General features: G+C 38.5%; 1 protein-coding gene across 5 annotated transcripts in view; it reads right to left on the bottom strand.

The window, feature by feature from the left end:
- RAP1GDS1 (Rap1 GTPase-GDP dissociation stimulator 1) overlaps positions 1-22970 on the bottom strand; it is a 102499-nt gene that overhangs the window by 33759 nt on the left and 45770 nt on the right. For 3 of the 5 annotated variants that reach the window (XM_054203350.1, XM_054203351.1, XM_054203352.1), the window contains exons 3-4: positions 13885-14007; positions 9122-9247 (exon numbers count right to left, since the gene is read on the bottom strand). In XM_054203350.1, coding sequence (XP_054059325.1) covers positions 9122-9247; positions 13885-14007 — 249 coding nt within the window. Of the gene's footprint in view, positions 1-9121; positions 9248-13823; positions 14008-22970 lie in introns of those variants that run through there. The other 2 variants (XM_054203354.1, XM_054203353.1) reach the window with 2 other exon arrangements.

Below are 22970 nucleotides of genomic sequence, written 5' to 3'. Positions count from 1 at the left end.
CCCTCTGCCTTCCTTTTCATGTGCAATATGGTTACAGCAGATTCTTCCGTTGTTTTTTTAACTCTATGCAAATCCTTAGTAATTTCATTGCAGTCAAACAAATGACTCCAGGTTTATGAGAGCATAAGTCAAGTTGAAGCCAGCCTATGCTTATTATTTCATACAGCTTGAAATACATCATGGAATCCAATTATACAGTAAAACATCAGGCAGTTTCTCTACACTGGTAAGTGGGCATTTATAGCATCTCATGCTATTAACAGAATAAACCTGCACGCAGCAATTAATTTAGAATTTTTATTCCCAGGCCTTGAGTGCAATGTTGTCTCTCAGCTTCAAACTCTCCAAGAACAAGGGTGTGAACTGAGCGTGGCACAGTCACAGTCTGGTGCAGTACAGGGGTGTTTTGCTGGGTGCTGCTGAAAGGAGCTTGGCAAGAGACTTAGCCTGGTATTGTGTGAGACTGGTACTGCTAGCTGAAGGAGCTTGAAGGAGCTGTGGTTCTCCACCAAAGCAGCCAGAAGCGCAGTCTCAGAAAGTGTGTAACCCACAGGGATTTGGAATAGGTTGGGAGAAGCCTAAGAAGCAAAAAATGAAACCAAACTAAAAAAACCCCTGCCATAAAGCATATTTGCAGATCCTACTAGGCCCTGGGAAGAAAAAAAGAATTATTCAGAGAAGTGAGAAAGATACAAGTGGCCCTGGGATCTAGGAAAAGCTGGGATGAGTCTTGGGTTTGGGATCAGTGCTGTCCTTGGCCCAAATCATGAAGCCTAGGGGGAATGAGAGGACTTGTCCTTCTAAAGCAACTCGAAGCAGCAGTGTGCAGGCTGTTGCTTGTTAGTGTGCAGCGTGCATGGAGAAGCTGACCTGTAGAAGATTCTTGTACCTGAAAGGTTGTAGGATACAGCCTGAGAAAGACCAGCAAAGTGTTTAGTTTTAAGAAATCTTTTACCTCCTTGGCAGAAGGCAGATCACTTATTTGACCGGAGCACAACTAGCAATGCACTATAACTGCAGAACAGCCCACACTCAAGAGGCCAAGTGGTGCCAAGATGCGGTTGATAAACTGGACACTGTCTCAGGTAAGTGACTCTTTTTTCAGGGAAACGTGAATGCTGTTGTAGATAAGGCATTCAAGGCATCCACCCTGACTCCTCAGGCCGCTTTGCTGGCTGGATAACTAACCAGACACAGAGCAGTCTCAGGATCAAGGAGGCTCAAAGACCAACTTTGTTCATACGCACTGACACCTCTTGTGACAGGAACGCTGCTTTGTTATTGCTAATGTGAACTGTCTTGCTACTATCTGTAGTTTTATCTAACTCTTTCCTCACTGTCTTTTATCAAACCCTTACGCTGCAACTTCCTCTGGTGGGCACTGGCTCTTGATTACATTGGGTACAAACAGTATTATAAAAACCTTCTAACTAGAGTCCTGGTCCCCTGGCTGAGACATTGAAGAGCTTCACTCCATTAAGTGATACATGTGGCACTTCAGGGCATGCTCTAGTGGCAGAGATTGTAGGGGTTTGGGGTTTTTTGTATGTGTATGGTTGGACTCGATGATCTCAAAGGTCCTTTCCAACCATGAAGATTCTATGATTTTACTAATATAGTTCTTTGCCAATAATGTCCAATTTCTGTTTCTGAGAGTTGCACAGTATTCCTTAGATACGAATGCAACAAATGTAAGTGAGTTTAGGTGGTTTGCATGTTGTATGTTGATTGCACTGTACAAGATGCTGTATGAAACCAGATGCCTACGTAGCAATCATGCAAACAACTAAAAGACTTGGCCTGTGCAATATATCCATGGTGCACAGAGTGTTGCAAAAATCTGCAGAAGTGGATCTGAGAGTAAAACAAAATTATATTATACATTACTATTTAAGAAGTTACGATTATATAATTAGACTGTGTATTAAAACACAAAGTTAAACGAGAAGAACAATGGCTGCAAGCTTAACCAAAAAAATTAGTAAACATTTACTTCCCAGTTGTATATAAGCAATGCTTAGCAAGATGCTATTAGATTCTTTCATCTGTTTTCCCTGGTAATTCAGTTGATGTTTTCTACCATTGCTGATTTAGTGACAGTTGATATTTCTAGTCATGTAATGCCTACTTTTTTAAATAAAGCAGAATAAGCCAGACACTTTGGTCATGTCTAGACACTCAATTAACAAGCTTTGTCTTCTGAGGGGCTTGAAAGCAACAACATGTGACTGTGCAGTTATCTATAAATATGAAAAATTTCAAATATCTTAAAAAGCAAAGTAAAAAAAGACATGAAAAGGAAGGTTGAATTGAAAGGAGAAGAGTGAGTTACATATCTTGTCTTGTTCACTTACTGTTACTGAAATTCTAAAAGCTTTTCTTCCTGATAAGGAATTTTTTTTAGTCTTCAGAAATATTAGGGGAATCCCAAGTTTTGCCTTTCCTACTTTGTTTAACTTTGAAGTATGAAGAAATAGCTCAGTCCTTAACCAAAGTCTGAATCCTTAACTTGCTTTTAGGGTGGCAGCAAGATGTAGTGAATAAAGCAGGATTTCTCTCCAAGTCTGATCATGACCTTCTTTAAGACCCTGGAAACACCTTCCATCTCTCTTTTTTTTTTTTTTTTAAATTTTATTAAATTTCCTTGTTGCCTGTACTTTCTATTTTGGCTGTAAATTAAGCAGGTGTCTCTGAGCCTGTTGGAATATGAGCAATACACAAGCTTTACAGACTGTGAATTAAATGCTAGATGGGGAGAAAGTAAGAAATCAAAAAAAAGTCTGCTTTCATTCTTAGATTTAATTCTCTTTGTACCTGTACTGAATTCTGATCTACTTATTCTGCTTATTCAAATAAACTTCCTGGAAAAACATAAAGAGGAAAAATATTTGCACTGCAGAAAATAAGCAGGGACCTATCATACCTATACTCTTTAAAACAAACAGAAAATCAGGCTTCATACCTTCATCTTAAAGAAGTGAAAAGTTGCATATCTTTGGCAATTTGGTTTTGGTTCATTTTTTCCACATGTGGGCTTCTGTTAAGTTTTAGCTTAAGTCATGAGAATTTTGCCACTTGTTTCAGTAGAGTTAAAATTTAGAATGTAGATTTTAAAAAGAGTAATACCCTGAGAATGAGATTTCATGGTTTTCATATCACCTCTTGAATGTTTTTTTTCTGATGCTCTAGGAAGACTTCCTCAGCATTCTGATTCCATTTAGGCCAGCCATAAAATAAGTAAATTAGAATAATATTGTTTAACAGCTTCCTAAGAACATTCATGATTAATTGCTGATAAGTACTAAATATTACTGTGAAAGTATGTGTTGGCATGCATACGGTATGCTTAGTTTCTAGCTGATGCAATACTTCTGCTGCAGAGGCTTGGAAAAAGTACTGCATTATCAAGGACTAGTTCTAACTTTAAAAGGCTATAGTTTTCTAAGACTCTGACATGCCTTGGAGAGGACAGATGTAAAGGTAAAACGCTATTACTGTACAATTAAAATCTATAATTTTAATTCTCTGTAAGCTGTTCTAAACAACCAGTTTTCAAGCAACAAGTTAAAGCCTCTGGTCTCAATTTCATGATATTAGTTGTGAAACAGTTTAGTAGGTGGCATTTGCATTTGGTAGGATCTAGCACAATGAAAAGTGGAAGACTGTGGTAAGATGCTGCCTGGCTGCATGAATCAGGGTGATCTTCATAAAAATGTTTAGCCAGTAGTGTGCCATTATCAACACCAGTTGTGTTCTAGGATTCTGCTGGTTTTCCATATGGTACTGAAAAAGGTTATGTCATTTTTTGAAGAAAACTGCACTTGACTTCTTTCCAGTACGTTTAATTCTTAAGCGTCTGTTTTTCTGCATTAGATCCTGAAATTAGTCTCATCTCCTGAGAGATGTATGAAACTGTGCAATTGAGTAGTTTCTTGGTTTTGTACTTAGCCTTTTTAGCAGGTCCCTGCAAGAGATCTGTACATCCTTATAGGATGGGCAGCTGAGTATACAGAATTTATAGCACATGTACAATCTTTTTAACAAGAAGTGGTATAATGTTCATGGTCTGGTGTTAAGGCTGGGATCAACAGAGACCTGGGTCTATGTGAAAGGCCACATTGCTGAAATTCAGCAAGGAGTCTTGCCATCAATACGACTAGGTAGATAACAAAGAAATGTAAAGCTTGGGAATGAGAAAAGGATCCAGTAAATTTCCTGTAGAGAAAGGTAGATAAGCAGCTGTCAGGGGAGAGCCTTTATAGAATGAGTTGGCGTTTTTACTTTCTTTCCAATTCTATAGCTGTTTATATCATGAAGTATGGTTGGTGAGAACATGTACCCAGGCTGGTGGTTTCATGAAGAAACAAGGTTGTGGATGGGTGCAAAAAGCAATAGCTATGAGATTCCTTAGGAGGTCTCTAAGCTCTACCATTAATATGAATATTATGGAAGGGCAGAATGGGAAATTTTCCATTTTCCTTACAAGACATATGGAGAGCTTCTTTCCCTTGGACAGCTTTCAGAATATGTGGATGCTCTAAACAGCAAGAAGGAATTGTTTTCTAATGGATGAGAGTCTAATCTAATCTCAACTGAAGTCAATCACAATTACTTCCTCTGGTCTATACAGCTACTGAATCAGGCTTTAAATATCCTAGTCCTTCACTTCCTCTTATAATTATCACTTTTATAGTATAATTATGGTAGCTTCTGTGTTGTGCTCAATGTTATATAAAACCACAGGAAAATAGTTGGTCAATCAATTCAAAACTGAAGTGTGCAACAAACTACCTGTGGTAAAATCACCAAGATTAAGATAACATGTGCATCACAAACTTAATGATAAAAAATACTGTGAGGCTATTATCTGCTAAGAAACTACTACTATTTTAATACAGTATCATCTTCCATTAAAATTCTTGACTAAAATATATCTGATTGACCTGATCTTTCTTCTATACAAACTGCATTGGTGCGTGGGGTGTCAGAGCAGGACAGAGACCTGGCTACAGACAGGTTTTGTCTTCTTTCTCCTGCATTCTCATGTGGGTCTTGCAAGAAGGCAGATCTAACTTGAAAACCGTAGTCTTAGTCTCCCTGTCCCCCAGGCACCCAAACCGCCATATGATTCAAGTCACCAGAGTATTCACATTCTATTAGGAGAGCGAGCTGAGGCATGCTCTAGCCATCACGTTGTTCATGAAATGATCACAAGCTGCAATTTGGATAATATTGTTCTTTAACTTAATATCCCAACTGCCAGAGCTGATGGTAGCAAATAATTTTTAGGCTTTATAGACAGCAGAATTAACAATTTTGCTCTGACTTAACACGTTGTTTTTTTTAGCAAGAACCATGTTATGTTAAACATAACCTTTCCTGGACAATGGAGACGAGATCTTCGTGTTGCAGGTGAAACCAAGGTGCAGGGGGAACTTAGAAGCACTTTGGAGGTATGCCCTATTACCCTGTAACATCTGTACATCTGTTAACAGTCCTAAATGAACACACTTACTAAACAAAGAGCACTGGGGAGAATAGCAGGGAGGACTGGAAAAAAAGACAGTAGAAAAGTAGCTATAGTTTGATTCATAGATAAAAGAGAGGTGAAGCAGCTAGAAGGATAGGTCTTAACGCTCTGACTGGACAATGACTAAGAATTTAACTTTGATTACAAGTGAAAAAACATAACTAGTGGTTAAAGGGAATGAGTGGGCTATGAGCTTTGCATCTAGTAATAGAGTTCAGACAAAATTCTGTCCCTGAGTGAGGCTGAGGAATCCGTTGTCTGGGGATACGGAAGTACAAGCAGCTGTGCTTGGTGCAAGCTGTGGATATAGTGGGGAAGAAAGCAGGAGGGAGAGGAGGAGAGATCACGTCTCCATTTCTTTGCTTTGCACTTTCTGCTTTGATGAAAATTTGGGAGCAGAGGTGTACGTGCCATTTACTAGATAAAGCATGTAGAACAATTACAGGCTGCACAGGAACATGCAGTAGTGTATCTGTTCTTAAATTGTAGGACAGCACTGAACAGTCCGCATATTGCGATTAGTTACATTCGTTGCTTCTGGCTTAAAATCTTTTTGGGTGCCTCAATTGTTTCTTTCATCTCTGCATACAAGAAGGTGGCTGGGAGACCAGAAGCCTCATCAGTACTAACAAAGCTTCCTTCTATTCTGCTTTGCAAATACATTTGCCTGTATTCTTGATGTCCAGAGACTCACATAAAGCAGATCTCTTCACAACATAAATATTTTAAAAAGGATGCTCTCAAAACTGCTTCGGATAAATTTGACCTATTTTTTCCTCTTTAACTGTTTATGAAATGCATTTAATTCTCTGCATTTTCTTCCATGCTCAAACAGGTGATTCAGTATTATTTTAGGGGGCTAACACTGATGAGCACCCTATGTGCTGTGCTAACGCTGTGCATGTGCACCTCAAGCTTAACAGAGAAGAAAATCTGTCAGTAAGTTTACAGGTTTTCATTCCATGTTTTCTGTGAGGAGACAAATGTGTTCAGTAAGGTCTCTGGTCAGCAAGTGTATAATTCCCCTTGTACCTTGTGGAAGCTACTAAACCTCTTCCAGCATTGGGACTTAGCAATGAACTACCTTTCCACAGCAGCCATGTTCCAGGAGTAGCCCCTCCTGAACTTACATGGAAATGGTCTTGCATCAACTCTAGGATCTGTAAACTCTGAGAAATGACTGCCATTTTCATTTAATCAAGAAAAAAATTCAGACAATCCTTCTCTGCAAGGCCACTTTTAAGGGGCCTTCCCTGTAGGAAAAGCCATTTGTCCCACAACTTTCATCCTGTGCCATGCAGATTTCTCTCAAAAATAGACACCTGATTAACTCCTTTTTGCACAAACTGTCAATAAACAAAGCGATGCATGCTTGCTGGGATGAAATACAGGATAATTGGGGCTTTCAAATAAATAGAAATGTTGCTATGAGCCATTCAATATGAGCTTTAATTTCAGCCTAACATTGATTTAGGATTTAAAGACCTTCCTCATCACTGCATGTTATAACTACATGGGCAGTAGAAGCAAAGAAACACTCATGTTTATGGTAAAATATAGTTACTGGTGTATTTCAAGTTCCTATACGAGTCCCAGTTATCGGAAGGGTAACAGGTCCTTTGGTCTCAATTGAAAAGAAAAAGACTATCAACACATAACAACATTTTTTATTGTAACTATTGGCCTCCATACCTTGTCTTTGTTATACTTCAAAACTCTTTGTTAGGGAAAAATAATAGTAATAAATTAAAATATATTAAATTTTATAGTAATAAGTATATTGAAAGTATTTGTCCTAAGTACGAATTTAGGATAGGGTACATAACTACATAACCATTACATAATAAGATAACATATAAAATAAAGTCAGATAGGATAGATATGATAAATAAGCATTGTAAATAGCCTCTTCTACTCAAATCCAAGATGCTAATTTTCATTTTTGTGACATTTTATTACACTTTATTCATTACTCTTATTCAACTACACAGGGAAGGTAGTGACTGTCCTCCCACACAAGCAGAGCAACACACGGCCTACAGAACACATCACCGCATACTGTAGGTTTTATCAGTGCCAGCTTTGCTCCACAGAAGGGCAACACAAGGCGTGTAATACAGCTTTTCTGTACTGGATAAATCCTGCACTGTAAAAGCCAGCAGTAGTCCACAATACCTGATATTACAAAACCATTTTTGTGTGCCCTTATTGTATTTCATGAAAAAATGTGGGTTGAACAACAATGACATGAATAGTTATGTAGATTTTACTTATATGAAATAAACCAGTGCCACCTGGGATTAAGCTTTTTATCGCATATGACCCTGAAATAAAATATAGTAAATAAATGATATTATAGAAAACTCAACAGCTTCTACTTGAAGTTTCCATGGGGAAGCAGGTGTTCAGTTGATTGGTCACCTTAAAGAAAATCCTAAATGAAAGAATTATACATTAACATCCTCAAGCAGTAGTTGTCTGTAAATGGAAATGCCAGCATGGAAAATCTGATTAACTTCCCTGAGGTCAAAGGCAAGGTAATTTAAAACAATATAAAATGTAAATTTGCAAACTAGGATGAAAAAAAGTAGCGAGGAGAAAGGCTACTAATAATTCTTTTTTTTCAACAGTCAGTATTCAGAACAGCAAAACTTTCAGTAAATACAACGCATAGTACTAAGAAAATTTCTTGCCATATGAAATAAGGCACTAAATCTCAAAATAACAAAATGCTTTTACAATTTCATCTCGCTTCCCATCTGCAGACATCCATAGGCTTCTAATTCCTTTATGTCCATAGGAAGACGTTTCTAGTGTGTCTGCTTCTGTACCATATTTGTCATGCACTGGCTTTTATCAAAATATTTAAAGTAAGGGATAATGAGGCTGCATTTTCAAAACTCTGCAACCACCTGTTTGGTTTTGCAAATGACATACCCATGCATATAAATCAGCACATGGAGTCACAATTCCATTTCAAAACTCAGTTGCTTGCAGTGCAAAATTTATTGTGTCCAAAAAACTTCACCAACATCCTCCCTCATCCCCACCATAACCCCTGACTACCAAAAATACCAACATGTAATCTTGAAGCAATTGATTGGCTACATATGAATTCTGAGAATCAGCAACATAGCTCAGGCATTATTTCAGCCACATATGTATCTGTGCATAGCTTTGAGACTGGTAGAAAATGAATATTCCCTTCTGACTTTGTCTGTTGCCTTCTGAGACGTTCTGTTTGAGGAAAAACGAACTATTCAGGCCTCTGTGTATGTAGCACCTGCTCTTTGAAAACCTAGCTCATTATGTTTTTTTAAAAAAAAACAAATCCAGGATCACAAATCTTTTCTATTCTTATATCCAGTTGTATCACAATATCGAAATAGGGTTTTTTTCCTTTTTCTGTCACAAAAGCATAACGCGTGTGTGACATTCAATTGCCCTGTACAATCAGAAGAGTTGCATCGTAAAAAAAAAAAATCAAGAAAAGAGGAAAATGACCCTCCATTACACGATGTACGGAACACCAAAACATTCCCCTCCCTCCTACAAGAGCATCTACAAAATATGGCATATTTCAACACTCACGGCTATCGTAGCATATATTGCCCAGGGCACGTCCTGTTTGAAGCAAAACTTCCTGGTCTTTGCAGTTTAACAGCTGCACCAAAGGAGGGATCAACCCAGCATCCACACATGGGTTCCGCATAAATTCTGCAAATAATGCAAAGCCTGTTAAAGCAAGCTGGCTGTTTTCAGTTTCATCCATTCCAGTTACCTTGGCATTGCAACTGGACCTTTTTTGAGAATAAACATATGCATAGACAAACAATGTAAGTTCTCATGCAAGTTTCTAGAGAATAAGCCCAAGACAGGATTTGGGCTTACATTCTTTCCATTATTCATTAATTTAGAGGGAATTAAGAGTATTTAATTGACTTCCATGGAAACTAATTTAACATGGGTCAGGCTCAGCATGTTTTTAGCATCATAAAGAAGTGCTGAAAAAGAACAGTTAATTCACAACCTTTTTCTCCACCCCAACAAATTCAACATAAATTAAAATTACTAAATAACACAAAAGATGACTTAAAACTAGTATTCATACTCCAAAATAAGCAGCATTTTTTACCCTCTATTCCCTTAATTAGAACTCCTGAAAAGCTTTTGCTTTAAAAAAAATTTAAAAAGGAATTAAAGTTAAGTAACAGGCTCATTATTTGGAAGGTAATGAAAGGAAAAGAACAGGAAAGAATGAGAAATACGAGAGAGATTATGTGAGCCCAAAGGCCTGCACCTTTCCACAGTCTAACTGATGCCCACCATGGGAGGAAAGCTAGAGGACCCATCCACTGGCAAGCTCTCTACCTTTCTGTCCTTCCTTCCTGCTATGTCCTCCAGTCACAGGGAACCAAATTATTATTTCACATCTGTGCAAGTCATAGATAGAGAATTATCCTGGTGCCAGAGACATAAAGGACTGGTCTGCAGAAGGAGCTATAGTTAGGCAGGCACTGTGCTGCGCATTTTACAAGGGAAGTTTACAGAAGCAACCACCTGATACACCAATAGTGTTACTTAATAATTTACTACAGAGCACCCTTCAGAGATGTAGCATTGTAATAGGCAAAAGGACAATGTGTTTTTGACTTGTTGTGAATTGCAAATTGTATCTTTTCCTGATCCTAGACTATGTTGGATCTTCCAAAATCAGTTCACCTTTGTGTTAGTCATTTATGAGACAGAATGAACCATGGTGTACAATCGCCATAAAAAGAACGATAAAGTTTTTCTGACTCTGGATCAACAGAACTCCCTTTGTTGCACCTATTACAATGTTCTTTGATGTTTCTGTAGCTACAAAATCTTGTATCTTTTGTAGTTAACCTTGCAGTGTTATCTTAGCTAAAGAAATAATTGTCATAGAGGTAAGCAATCCTCACATAATGATAAACTTTGATATATCAACAAGTAGATGAAGTAGAATCAGCAATAGCTATACACTTGCACAGGTCCAACAGAAGATAGTAGTCACCACAATTGGCCCACCTGCCTAAGATACTGTAACTTTTTAAAACTGTAGACAGATGCTATACTGTGATAAATGGTGACGATATCCATTGTAATGAACAGAATAAATATCAGATACATCTGTTCTTTAAAATTGGTCTTGCCAAATCCTTGTAACATTTTACCTATTTCTTTATCACCCATTTTTATCTTCATCTCAATGTTTATTTACTTAATGTATTATGTTCCTCCCTCTGTCTTATCTGTCCCTTCAGCCTCTTCCTCTCTTAATTGCGTATAAAAACTCTCATCTATTCCTCAGCTTCTCCCTGCATCACTTTTTTAATACCCACTAATTTACCAGTCTCTGCGCCACCAAAGCCAGATTTTTGGTTTTTTTTTCTCCTAGCCTATGACAGGAAACAGAACTTGTTCTCTCCTGAATGACTGAGAGGTCTCAGTCTGCTCTGTTGTATGTTTAGGTTCTTGCTTATGTGGTGAAAAGAAGAAAAAAACCCTTCCTCCACCCTCCCCCCATTTGGCGGGAGCAGAAGCTTTCAGTTTTCCATTCAGCAACAAAATAATTAGGCAATATGCCGAGCAAAGTTGTATTTATCGAGGTCATGTAAGGGTAAGAAGTAAAGAAATGGTGCTATATATAGCAAAACAGATCTGTGAGACATCAACAAAAATGTAGTAACAACAACTATATTTGCAGGTGATACTACATAGAAGTAATAGAAGACAGGTAAGGTAATCAAGAAGAGAGTAATTTAGAAGGTTTCCACTAAACTGGTGGGGAAAAGAAGCAGATCCTTTGAAGGAAACAGTGAAGAAGCACTGAAGAAGTTAGGAGAATCACTGAGGACAGAGAAACATAAACCAAAGGAGGGCAAGATTTCGAAAGAGAAATGTAGCTGTATTGTAGTATTACAGATTGTGAAGATGTTGTTCTCAATCCTATACTTGTCAAGGGAAGAGGAGACTAAAGACCTTGGAAGTGGGTTTAAAAGGTATAAAGTGGGAAGATAAGTCTCCATGTAGCAAGTGCATCTGAGCCTTCAGTATGCCCACAGTCGAAAAGCAAATGTCCATAGCTGGAGAGACAAAAGCAACTAAAGGGATTTTTATGTGTTTGGATATTTAAAATGGGAGAGACTAATACAGACGCATGTTGGGAGGAGGAAGAGTCATGTGACCTGGAGAGATGAAACACAGCAAGAACACAGAGGTGAAAAGGAGCAGATGAAACATGACAAAAACAGTGAGGCAAGTAGAGGGATTTGATGTGACCAGATGTGTGTGTGTATGTGTAGGACTAGATGAGGAGAATGGGAAAGGAAAACAAGAATGGGGGAAGAAAAAAGATGCTCTTTCATCAGTAATGTGCAGTTTCAGTCAGAGGCACTACTCCCAGATCTGCAAATGCTGCATGGCATGACCATAGGGAAATCAGTTCAATTGCCTCGGTTTAATGCCTACTATCTGTAGGATGTTGATAACACAAATTTCTCAAAGTGCCCTGAAGCTTGAAAAAAAAGGTGCAATATAAGCATGAAACACTTGTATTCTCATGTAAGAGGACAACGAGAACTCAAATGAGGTGTTCCCTGCTATCCTGCTTGAGCAGCTATTTCAACAGAGTTAGGATCCAAAGAGAAACACTCAGCTCATCTCAGTCTTGAAAGCACTGGGCACCTTAAATAATTTATGAATACCTTCACTTTAACCTTGGCTGCCAGAGGTCCCAGTTGCACCTGCTAATAACTCTAAGCAAAAGACAAAAGCTATTTTGTATGATGAACCAGGTAAAATGCCATCTCTTCTGAAGAGTATACTCATAACAGCAATTTAAAAGCTGGCAGGGAAAAAGATACATTAGACGCTGTTTAGAGTTTTCATGCATTAATTCAGATTTGAAAGATACTGGCTAAAATGCTCTGTAAGAGAATCTTGCAGGAAACAATGCACAGTAATCAGTTAAGCTATTGTGAACATTGTTTTTATTCTTAACTTTCCCCCTTCTGAGGCAGAAACTAAAAAGACTAACTGTGAGGATAGACAGTTGATTGCAATATTCTAAATATACTTACTATGAATTTACTAAGTACAGAAAAAGCATGTGATATGGTTGCATGATTCTCTATCATTCTGAAACATTTCTAAGTTTAAATTTCTGTGTTTACATTTTTTACTGGCTATTTATCTAAATAATTTTAAAACTTAAAAAATAACTATGTATATCTTCTTTTCTTGTTAATGTTGTTTCTGAATATCCATATATAGCATCGTCTTAAAATCAGTGAATTGGGTGGAGGAAGTCACACAAGGGCTATCAGTAAGAAGCTGTAGTACTGTCATTCCAAAAAAAGGGTGGAAAGGGAATGTGGAAATAGTCAGCAAAAATGAAGATCCTTCTCTGAAGAGGCATCAGCATGAGAGTTTACAGAGGGAGAGAGATGTGGCTGCTAGGCCTGCATGCAGACAGTGGTTAAGAGGTATCCTACTTTTCTCTGCCTGGCCTCTGGGGAAGGAAAGTGCAAAATGTAATAATCTGTGCCTCTTTGGCTGGGACAGCAGTAAGTCAAGGAGTGAGAAGTCAGCCACAAACCTCCTCTGTCCTCGTCATGGGATCTGCCATTAGCACCTACCTGCAGGCATGAGGACAGTTTTTTGAGCTCAAGGTATGCCGGGTATTGGGTGAGCTTTTAGATAATTCTTTCTAACAAAAAAGAATTCAAATAGTTTTAGATTATCTCCTATATTATAGGACCGTATGTATATAATACATACCAAAATGGACCCCTGATTCTCGTTTGGGATCTTGGGCTCTTACTCTAACACATATAACGCTCTTTAGGTAGGAGTAAGTGGTTCTCTCGTGGTATCAAAGGCCTCATAATGGTAATAATGTTATCGCAAATCTCATACCAAAGAAACAATCTACTATCCCTTAACCAGCTGTGTACATACTGCTGTGGTAACTACATGCACTGTGTGTAACTGGATGCACAAATGATGCACATCTTTTTTTTCCTATATGTATTTCATGAAGCCAGTGGCGTGTTACTTCTGCCCAATAAATTATACTGTTGCTTGCCTTAAAAACTAAATAGCATGAAAGTAAGGACTAAAAATATTCCAGCAGCCAAATGCTGTTTCGATTGTATTAAAAAGTAGAGAAACAAAATTTGAGAAAATAAAAACAAAAAGAGTGAAAGGGAGGGATATGAAAGGTGTCTAATCTACAAAATGAAAACATAAATGAAGTAAAACATACTGACAAGTGAGGTGAAAAACTGAAGATGTTCCAGCAGAAAAGTTCTTGTAGAAAACCTCACCATTTCTGGCTACTTCTGCTATGATGTTAGCTACTTTTGCTGTGCAGGAAGATTGTGGCGTCAACAGACTCGCGAACACCTGAAGAACTCCACTTTTCTGGATTTTTTCACTTGTCTCCATATCTGAAAAACAGATCACACAAAAATGACTTGTATATCAGCTTGCTTTGGGAAGAAAAGAAACAAAAGCAGAAAGTCTTCTTAAAGGTAACTATTAAAGTACTTATTTTCCCATATAACAAGCCAACTGCTATTTCAATGATTGCATTTATTTTATATGATATGCTCATAGAACTTAATACTTTGCCATTCCTTATCAAGCAATCTTTATAAGGTGACTCTCTGTTATACAAGTAAATACAGATACATACGCATGCATACATAGGGAAACTACTGGAGAGACTGATAGAAAGACTAAAGGCAATGGAGTGATATGCAGCATCCTAAAATACTATGTAAAAGTAAAGGAATGGTACTCCGAAGTGATGAATTATTGGAAACGTTCAAGGAATGATGGGGGGAAGTCCTTACAGCTGAGGGCACAAGTTAATGCAGTGTAGGAGTCAGAAACTGGAGAAGAGGGAGAGCTAAGCAGATCGTGGTCTAGACTTGTCTTACACTCAGCTTGAGTATCTTTTATGTTACTCTGCTAAGCTACAGTAGCTCCAGTATAGCCTCCATAGAAGGGAATGGGAAAAATAACACTGACTTTCTTGTAGTAGAGGTCAAAGATTCGGGACAAAACTTTTCCTCTTTCTGCCTGTAGTAGAGAGAAATTGTGCGGCTGCTCCATAACAGGGCCCCACCTAGCATTGCTGGCCAACAGCTCTGTTACAAACTGAAAATTAACATTGCTTCAACTGCAATTAAAGATGCTAAAACATATTTTGCTAATGCTTTCAAATAATGGCATATTTGAGACAAATATTAGTGTGACATACCATATGATTAGATGGCACCTATCACTTCAGCATGACTCCTTAAGCCATTCATAACTGAAGTTACTTGCATTCTCCAAAGACAGTTCTGAGGTACTCTGATGACTTTTGCAAAGCAAAACAAATCCACTGAATGCAAGTCTGTTGTTCAACAACTCTGTCTCACAGGGGCATTTTTAAGCACTACAACATGCACAACCCCCTTCACATCACTTAAAGTAAAAGCTTTGTGCAGTAAGCACAAAGCAGTAAGTGCAAGTTAAAATAAAAAAATCGCTCGAGCTTGCCAGTAAACAGATGTAGGCATTTCAGAGTTGAGAAGACAGGCCTCTGAGCACCACCTCCTACAGTTTCTTAGAAGCACTCTGGTGTAAGAGCTATCAAGATAGTCAGGCTGGGCAACAATAGTAGCAATCAATGGATTTTGGTTTTGTATAGTATCTTTCAAATCTGGGAGAAAAGGGAGGGATATTATATCCAATAGTTTTTCCAAGACAACGTTCTCTGTTTTCCCCCTAACCAAGTAAACTCGTACTTTGTGCACCACAACTAGTTAGTCTTCTAGAGACCAGTTTGCAACCACTCTTTAGCTGTGCTTCGCCTTTGAATTGGTAATGACATGCCACCGGGCTCACCACCTTCTGCCTCCTCCTCCCTTTCCCCATTCTCAGGGCTGCAATTGATTTTTGACTACTTGTGGCTCCAGAACATCCCCTGCTGCCTCCGAGCACCTGAGAGATCCACTCGAGCTGACCCTGAACTGAAGCCAGCACAAGGCTGTCAGAGGTGACTCACGCGGGTTTTGTGACTCGCATGCGGTACGTATGTGCTTCACTGGCTGGGTCTAGACACCAGTGGTGTCTAGCTGACAGAAAATGGAGTAAAAGGAGAGAACTTCAAGTCTGGATTGTAGTTATGCCTCTGCATTTTTGTATTCAGTTCCAGCTTAGGATGTCAGCCTTTGGCTAGGACTACTCGTCTACAATATGTCAGTGATGACATCTGATTACAAACAGATTAGGTATAAAATGAAGACTGATTAATTTCTACATATCATGCATAATACAAGTGCTAATTATTATTAACCTGTTTGCAGTCTAGTTTACTGCAATTTTTGAAATGTAGTGAGAAACCTTCACAGAAGATAGAATGTAAAGGAGCTTATGGCTTATTTGGAAGCTTTTATAAGTTTTGACATATAACATATATTTAGTAGATATATTCTCCCAGGGATATACACAGATGAAAGAAAAGTTTGAATTCAGAGAAAATCATGTCAGGACTAAAGACTGGTCCAGCATCTTAGCTGTCTATTAAAGAGGGGGTCCTCCTTTTCCCTTAAGTTCAAAACAGAAAGTACAGAATTCAAAATTGAAAATGTAGGTATCCGTGAACCTGTATTACTAGGCAGCAGACATTAATGCATTTTCTCCTGCCACGCTACTAAGATAAATAGTATCCAGTCTTATTTTTATGATCTATAGTTTGATGGACTCATTACTGTGCAGAGCATAATTGTATAAATAGAATAAAATATATCCTGCAAGAAGTAGGAAAATAAAATTAAATGCTTCTCCAGGCCAGTTGCGTGTAGCAGATATGCATTGATTTATTTCATTGAGATAAGCAAGTGAGCACCAATAAAAGCGCAGGGCTTAACAGACCTGTTGGAAACTGGGAAATCAGCTAGCTGGAACCACATAGATGAAAACAGACCGTTGACTTCTTTCTTACTCTTAAGCAGTACAGGAGGCACACCTGTGCATATACTCTCCCCTTCAAACCAACATCCTACTGGTTCTTGTTACACAGGCTGAGTCCCAATATAAAATTTTTGCTGGTCACAAAAGAGGGAAGATTTATTAATTTGACCAGCAGCGAGTGTACCTCTCCTTCACCCTGCAGGGGCACGCCTACCTCCACTCTACCTTGAGTGAGTACTCAAGCATAATCGTTTGGGGGAAAAGCACGTTACTCTGGCATCAGGCAGAAGGATAGCTACTAACTATGCAGCCCACAGTGCTCTCTGAGGCGTATTTGCCAGTAATTGCCTTGGGTGTAAAAAATGCCATGGGGTGCTTCAGCTTGTCTGCTCCAAGTCTACCTAAGCCCTGCTCTTCCTCTGCAGAACACTTACAATTTACACTCTGTGTAATATCCAAATTAATCCAGTGTCAAAATAGAGATATGACAGTATGACATTAAATCCTTGCAGGTAGTTTATAATACATCCTCCATATAAGGCATTGTAAGGGAATGTGCCAATAAAATTACTATAACATCCCCATGCACGTTACCCTAAATCGTCCTGTTTTGTATCTGCAGAAAAAGTCCGTTTTTTTCAGGGATTTTATGTTCATCATACTAAAGTTCTAATAAAGAAGGTGGGAAAAAAAAAGAATGTGCTGAAATATACAAATTGATTTGTTAAGATACGTAATTGGCAGACAGTTACAGAAAATCAGTCTTTTTGGTGGGCTTTTGAAATGCCTACACAAGGCAGGGTATTTTAATTCCAACAAGATGTCTTACATATAAACCTAAAATTGCCTTGCTAAATCTAGCATTTTTGCTCAGTATTTTTAATATTCCTTTCAAGGAGGAGGGCTTAACAGGCAAACAATGCACAGGGCTGCCCTGTGGAAATTAGGAAGTTCAAACAAAGGTCTTCAGCCACCCTTCACTTGTCTGAGGAGTCAACTGTACACTCAGTTCAGGTAGTAAGTGTTGACATACATGGATGTAGAAGAAAATACCAAGTTGGAGGCTCTGAAGATGATTTCAGCACAGCTGTAGGTATAGAAGCAGTTCGGCTGTTTCTTAGAAATGCCCAGATGGGACAATTACTTCACGGCTACTTGCAAAATACGAGCTAAGAGTCTTGTGTGTGACTGCACATGTATGTCTGCAGTTCTAGACCCTGCACTGAAGGTGTAACTGTGGTTGTAAAGGACTGCAGCTGCAGACAGCACTGAAAATCAAATAACTGCCCTAAATCAAGCCAAGCTTTTCTTCTCCTTTGTTTTTTCCACTTGCAACTAGAGCGGCATGGTGGTCAGGCCAGGGGCTTTAGGAAGCATGGATTTAGACTGCCCGCCCGTTAAGACCCATGCTCCTCTGTGTCTTTTTTGCTCAGCTTCATATGACACGAGTCCTGTATAAAAGACCAAGGAACATAGATAGGGACAGAAATGAGGGGAAAAGTGTGTGTGGCGTTATCCTTTTGGAGAGGACGATGAAAGGTCACGTTTATGTAGCAGTATTTTCACTGTGACTGTAAACCCACGATTTGGTTTTCCTTCTGCAGAACCTAAGGCTGGAAGATCACACACCAGTGTTGCCAAAGGTACCCTTATCACTGCCTGGGCCTAGGAGAAATAGTTTGGGGTTTGCTGAGAATTAGAAATTGCTAATGGCTTTAGCATAGGCAACCCTCAATTCTTGCCTTTATTTGTTCTCTTCAGAGGCTGGAGAAGGCCTGCCTGGCTTCCTGTCTGCATGTGTATGCATGAAAGAGGTATTACTTGTTAAGGATGTGAATCTACTGCATGCTTCTTTCATTCTGGGCTTTCTAGTAAATTATCAGAGGCTAAATTATTTAGAAAACTTATTTCAGTTGTCATCTTTTGAATTGATATTTCAATGTACTGTCAGTTGTAGTTGGAGCAAGTAAAACCAAATGTTTCTCTAGGAGCAAGAGTGATCTAGGCAAAATCTCCACCACGTAATCTCCTCCCATGCTTTCTATAATGGAGAAAAAGGAAATTATAGGCAACATTAATCACATGCTAAAATGTTGGCTTATGCTTACCATTTTAATTCCTTTAGGAGAATTGCATCCCCTTTCAAATCCATTCAGTTTGTCTCCTAAGGAAGCCTAACAATCTAGGTAGCCTGACATTAGGGTGACGTACCTCAAAATCCTTTTGCTATAGGTGATGTCCAGATTTCAAATGCCACCTTTTAAAACCTGATTTTCAGTCTGTATGCACCAACCCACCTGTAGAACACCCACTGTCCCCTATCTTAAACCAAAGAAATTGTAGGACTGTAATGCTGCTTTAGAAAGAGCCCTTTTGCACACAATATAATACAGTGATGTGCCACGGCAGCATAATTGAGGGGAAAAAACCTCTAAGGTTAAACCTGCAGCTTTAGATGTCTCTTTATATCACCAGATATCAAGACAAAGAGTATGTTAGATCACATAGTGCCAAAATCTTATTAATGTCATAGCTGGGTGATTAAAATGTCAATATCCTTGCTTTTCGTGGTTTTTACAGTGCCTGAAGTCAGAATAATAAAGGGTGTGGGCAGGAAATTCTTTAATGCCATAGATCAGAGCTGGAGAGCTGAGCACCGTGGCTATCAGACTGCTTAATTAAGTAGCAGAAATCACTATAGGAAGAAAATTCAATGAGCATCTCAAACTAAATTCTACACTCCCCCCTCTCAGGTCTATTTCCTGTGAAATTTCACTCCTCTTTTTCACTCCTTTCTCCTCTCTGCATCAGTTCGTCCACCTTCAAGTGAAAGACAAGGCGGGGGCTGGGGAAGGAAGGGAAGGGAAAGGCAAGGCATCTCTGTCAGAAGTGCTACTACTTTGCCCTTGCTAGCAGAAGAAAACTATAGGTTCACAGTTCCTGTTCTCTACGAAAAATGAGTTTAAGTTACACCATGAGATGTAACCCAACAGTAGTGAAGGCTAGCACTGCAATTAATTCCCATGTTACGGAGCTTTACATGAGAAATGAGGCACACCACAGAATTGTAAATGAGCAGCTTTGTGAGTGTCCTCTTCATTAAGCCAGCTGTGTTTGCAATGTACTCTTTTGAAAAATATATGTATTTCTAGCTGAAAAGATAAACCTCCTGAAACTACTGCAGAAAATTACCTTGGCTTTATAATGTCCCTCCTACATGTACTCTCATCAGAAAGAGAAAGATGAACACATGAATAAATAATGATGAGCCATGTATATCATGAAAGGAACCTTCCATCTGCTCTTTCAGAAGGCAGAAGGGAGGAGAATGAAGGGAGCAACGGATAGCATTCTAACTGGAACATCCTCCTAACCACTACGTTAAAAAAGCTTCATGTGACCAAGAGCAAGTATTGATGCTCTCCCCATATATGGCCTCCCTCAAGAAGTATTGTCCCTCTCTCCATAGCCTCCTACTGTATTTTCCAAACCACAAAATGGAGATTTTAATCTGACTACAGGAGCACAAAAAGTGGGTTGTAAAGAACCTCAGTGAAACAAATGATGTGTTCTAATGCAACAAAGAATGCACCACTGATAAGGAGGCTTTTGCTTAGCATACCTTAGCCAAAAAGAATGTTCCAATTATCGAGTTGTTTTTACAGAAATAAAAATAATCTAATAATAATTTATATATAGAAATAAATGAATATAATTTGCTGTTGGCATGCTCCTCCTCACATGGGGAAATCCCCACAAATACAGTCCGCTTGCTCACCTATCCTTCAAACTACACCCCTAGGAGGCAGGGAGGGAGGATTCTCCCTTAGCTGTGCTAACGTTTCCATCGTGGTGTTTGCTCTGTTCTGTCTCTACCAGCAGCAACAGGGCAACTTTAATTCCTATTTTTAATGAAGAAATAGAGATAGTGCACAGATGTTCGTAATTAAAATCTCAGCTCTAACAAGGAAGGAAGGACAGATGGAGAGACAGATTCACCAACCAACTAGCTGCATGATTCCCACTGATTAATTTCTCCAAAGGCTATATCCAAAGAATAAAAGTGAATTTCAGGATGAGACCCACCTCTTGAATAGCCTGTTGCAGGTACCAACAAAGTAATTTAATAAAAGTACATGCCAGCTTTGCCTTCAATGAAGAATTATGCACATAAGACCTCCATGCATACATCACAGCATGAGGCAGAACACTAAAGTAAGGCAGCTCAGAATCCCTGAGTTCCTGAACTGGATCTAGTTTAGAGCCCTGACGCATAGTTTGGTGGATTTATCCGAGCTGTTAGTTCCTCCGCTCCCCCTTTCTGACTCACCCTCTGCAGGAGGTAACCCCTTCGGTAGCACAGTTGCTGAAAGAGTTTGATATTAGTGGTTTAGCTGCCAAGTTCATTGTCTGTGATCTTAGTACAAATGTCATCCACTAGCATCTTCTTGTTTTATAGTCAGCCTGTGTGGACATTTTAATCTGCCTCTTCTGTTACTTCTACTAACTGGACTTATTACAGGACCCTGGGTAAAGTCTTAAATATCCTCATGCTTTAGTTTTTCAATCTGTACAACAGAAATACTAGGCCCATAGTGTAAAATCCTTTTTCCAAATTCAGTTCAGTTTAAAAACCAAATCAGATTTGAAAGCTGTGCCTCATATATGCAAGAAATGTTTCACATTCCTTTTAAGCAGTCTTTTAAGAGTGCTCTCAAGCAAGTTCAAATGCCTGCTGTAAAACTCTGCCCAGTGCTTATTGGAAGAGTACGTCTACATACAAAGGAATTTTTTAGCTACTGGTGTTTTTAAAAGTAGCTTAAGGAAAATCTAATCTAAAAAGGATGACATTTGTAAGTCATAAGGGACTGGAACAAAACTAAGAATGAAATTTCAGACCTGAAATTGTGAGTTACATGATGTCTAAATACAATTTTTTGTAAAAAGTAGGCCTTTCCCCTTGCTTCAGTATTGTATTTCAAAAGGCAGGCCTTTTCCTTTGCTTCTGTATTGCATTTCAAAAATGCAATCTAAAAAGAAATTTGTCATTTCTATTATCTGGAACTGCTTTACTGATGCCTTCTGCAAAGAAAAAATATATAATATTTAATCTTTATTTGGCACATTGTATATCCAATGAATAGCAGTTGGAATTTAACACTTGGATAAACATCATTTAACTATCTGGCACTAACTAAATACATCACTATTAAGAGGAATTTATGTAAAATATAATCTCACTAAGCAGCAGTGATTACCATTCAGTATCATTAGGGTATGCCAGTTTGCTGGGAGACAGTCCAATAAAAAGCAGTCACCTCAATTTACTGTGTTCCAATTAAATAGGTATACTGTAATAATATATTATATACAGCACTTCTGATGAAACATTTCTGGATTATGTGTATACAGTGCCATGAAAAGGCAACAGTTTCATGAGCTAAGATGCAACGAACACCCTTCTTCATCAAGAAGAAGGAACGCTTCATAACACAGTATTTGAGCCAAAACTCCCTCTTACAAAATATCCATCAGGATCTCCACCTTTCAGAAAGGCATTTCACTAGAAATCTTCCCAGGTAAACTTATGGACTGCAATGAGCTTAATCGGCTGAGCTGACCCAATTCAATTTGAACCTCTGGCTCCGTTACAGGAGTTTATCTGCATCAGAGGCATACTAGAAGTTCTTGCCTGTATGAGTACACTGGTCTAAGGTGCGGGGTTTTGGTTTGACAGCTTCCCACCTGCAAACCCTTATTGCTGATGCAGCTACACTGCCAAAAGCTACAAAAATAATAAAAGTCTGTTTTGTTGGTAATGTTACTTTGAGGGATGTGGTGTAAGGTATTGTAGCAAATATTTTAGCCAGTAGAAACTGCATCTGTACTAAGATGGTTTCCATCTTCGCTAGTGCAAAAGCAGGCCAAGCCTTCCCTAGCAGCAGAATATAAAAACTTCCTCAGGGTTATATGTACTCTCTTCAGTTTCCCACCAAAACTATCCCTCTATATGAAAATGCTCCTGTTAAAAATTTTTTCCTCTGTAATCCATTATCACCATTTATGCAGAAGACTTGACTTTATGCATACAAGCCAATCAAAAGGATTTTTGGTCATGCAAAACATTCCCAATTATGTTAAACGTTATATTAATTTCTACTAATATAGATGTTGTAAAACATAATTCAATGGCAAAAGCTAAATGCATATATCATGCTTTTTCTTTTAATTTTATAGCTTCATACTCCCCATCAAGAAAAACTGGTTTATATCATGCTCAACAAAGACAGGGTACTAAGAAATAAACTGGAAATACACCTTTGAAGGAAGAACACATTCCTTGACACCTACTGTCGTGTAAGAATCAAGACTGATGGTGACCTAAAACAGAAGAATTGCTAAAATAGGCTGTACATATTTTGGCTCTGAACATGCAAATGCTTTG

This window comes from Rissa tridactyla, chromosome 5 (genome assembly GCF_028500815.1).
Source record: "Rissa tridactyla isolate bRisTri1 chromosome 5, bRisTri1.patW.cur.20221130, whole genome shotgun sequence".
Taxonomy (NCBI): Eukaryota; Metazoa; Chordata; class Aves; order Charadriiformes; family Laridae; genus Rissa; species Rissa tridactyla.
The sequence above is the reverse complement of the archived record's forward strand: the minus strand, read 5'-3'. Positions and strand labels throughout refer to the sequence as shown.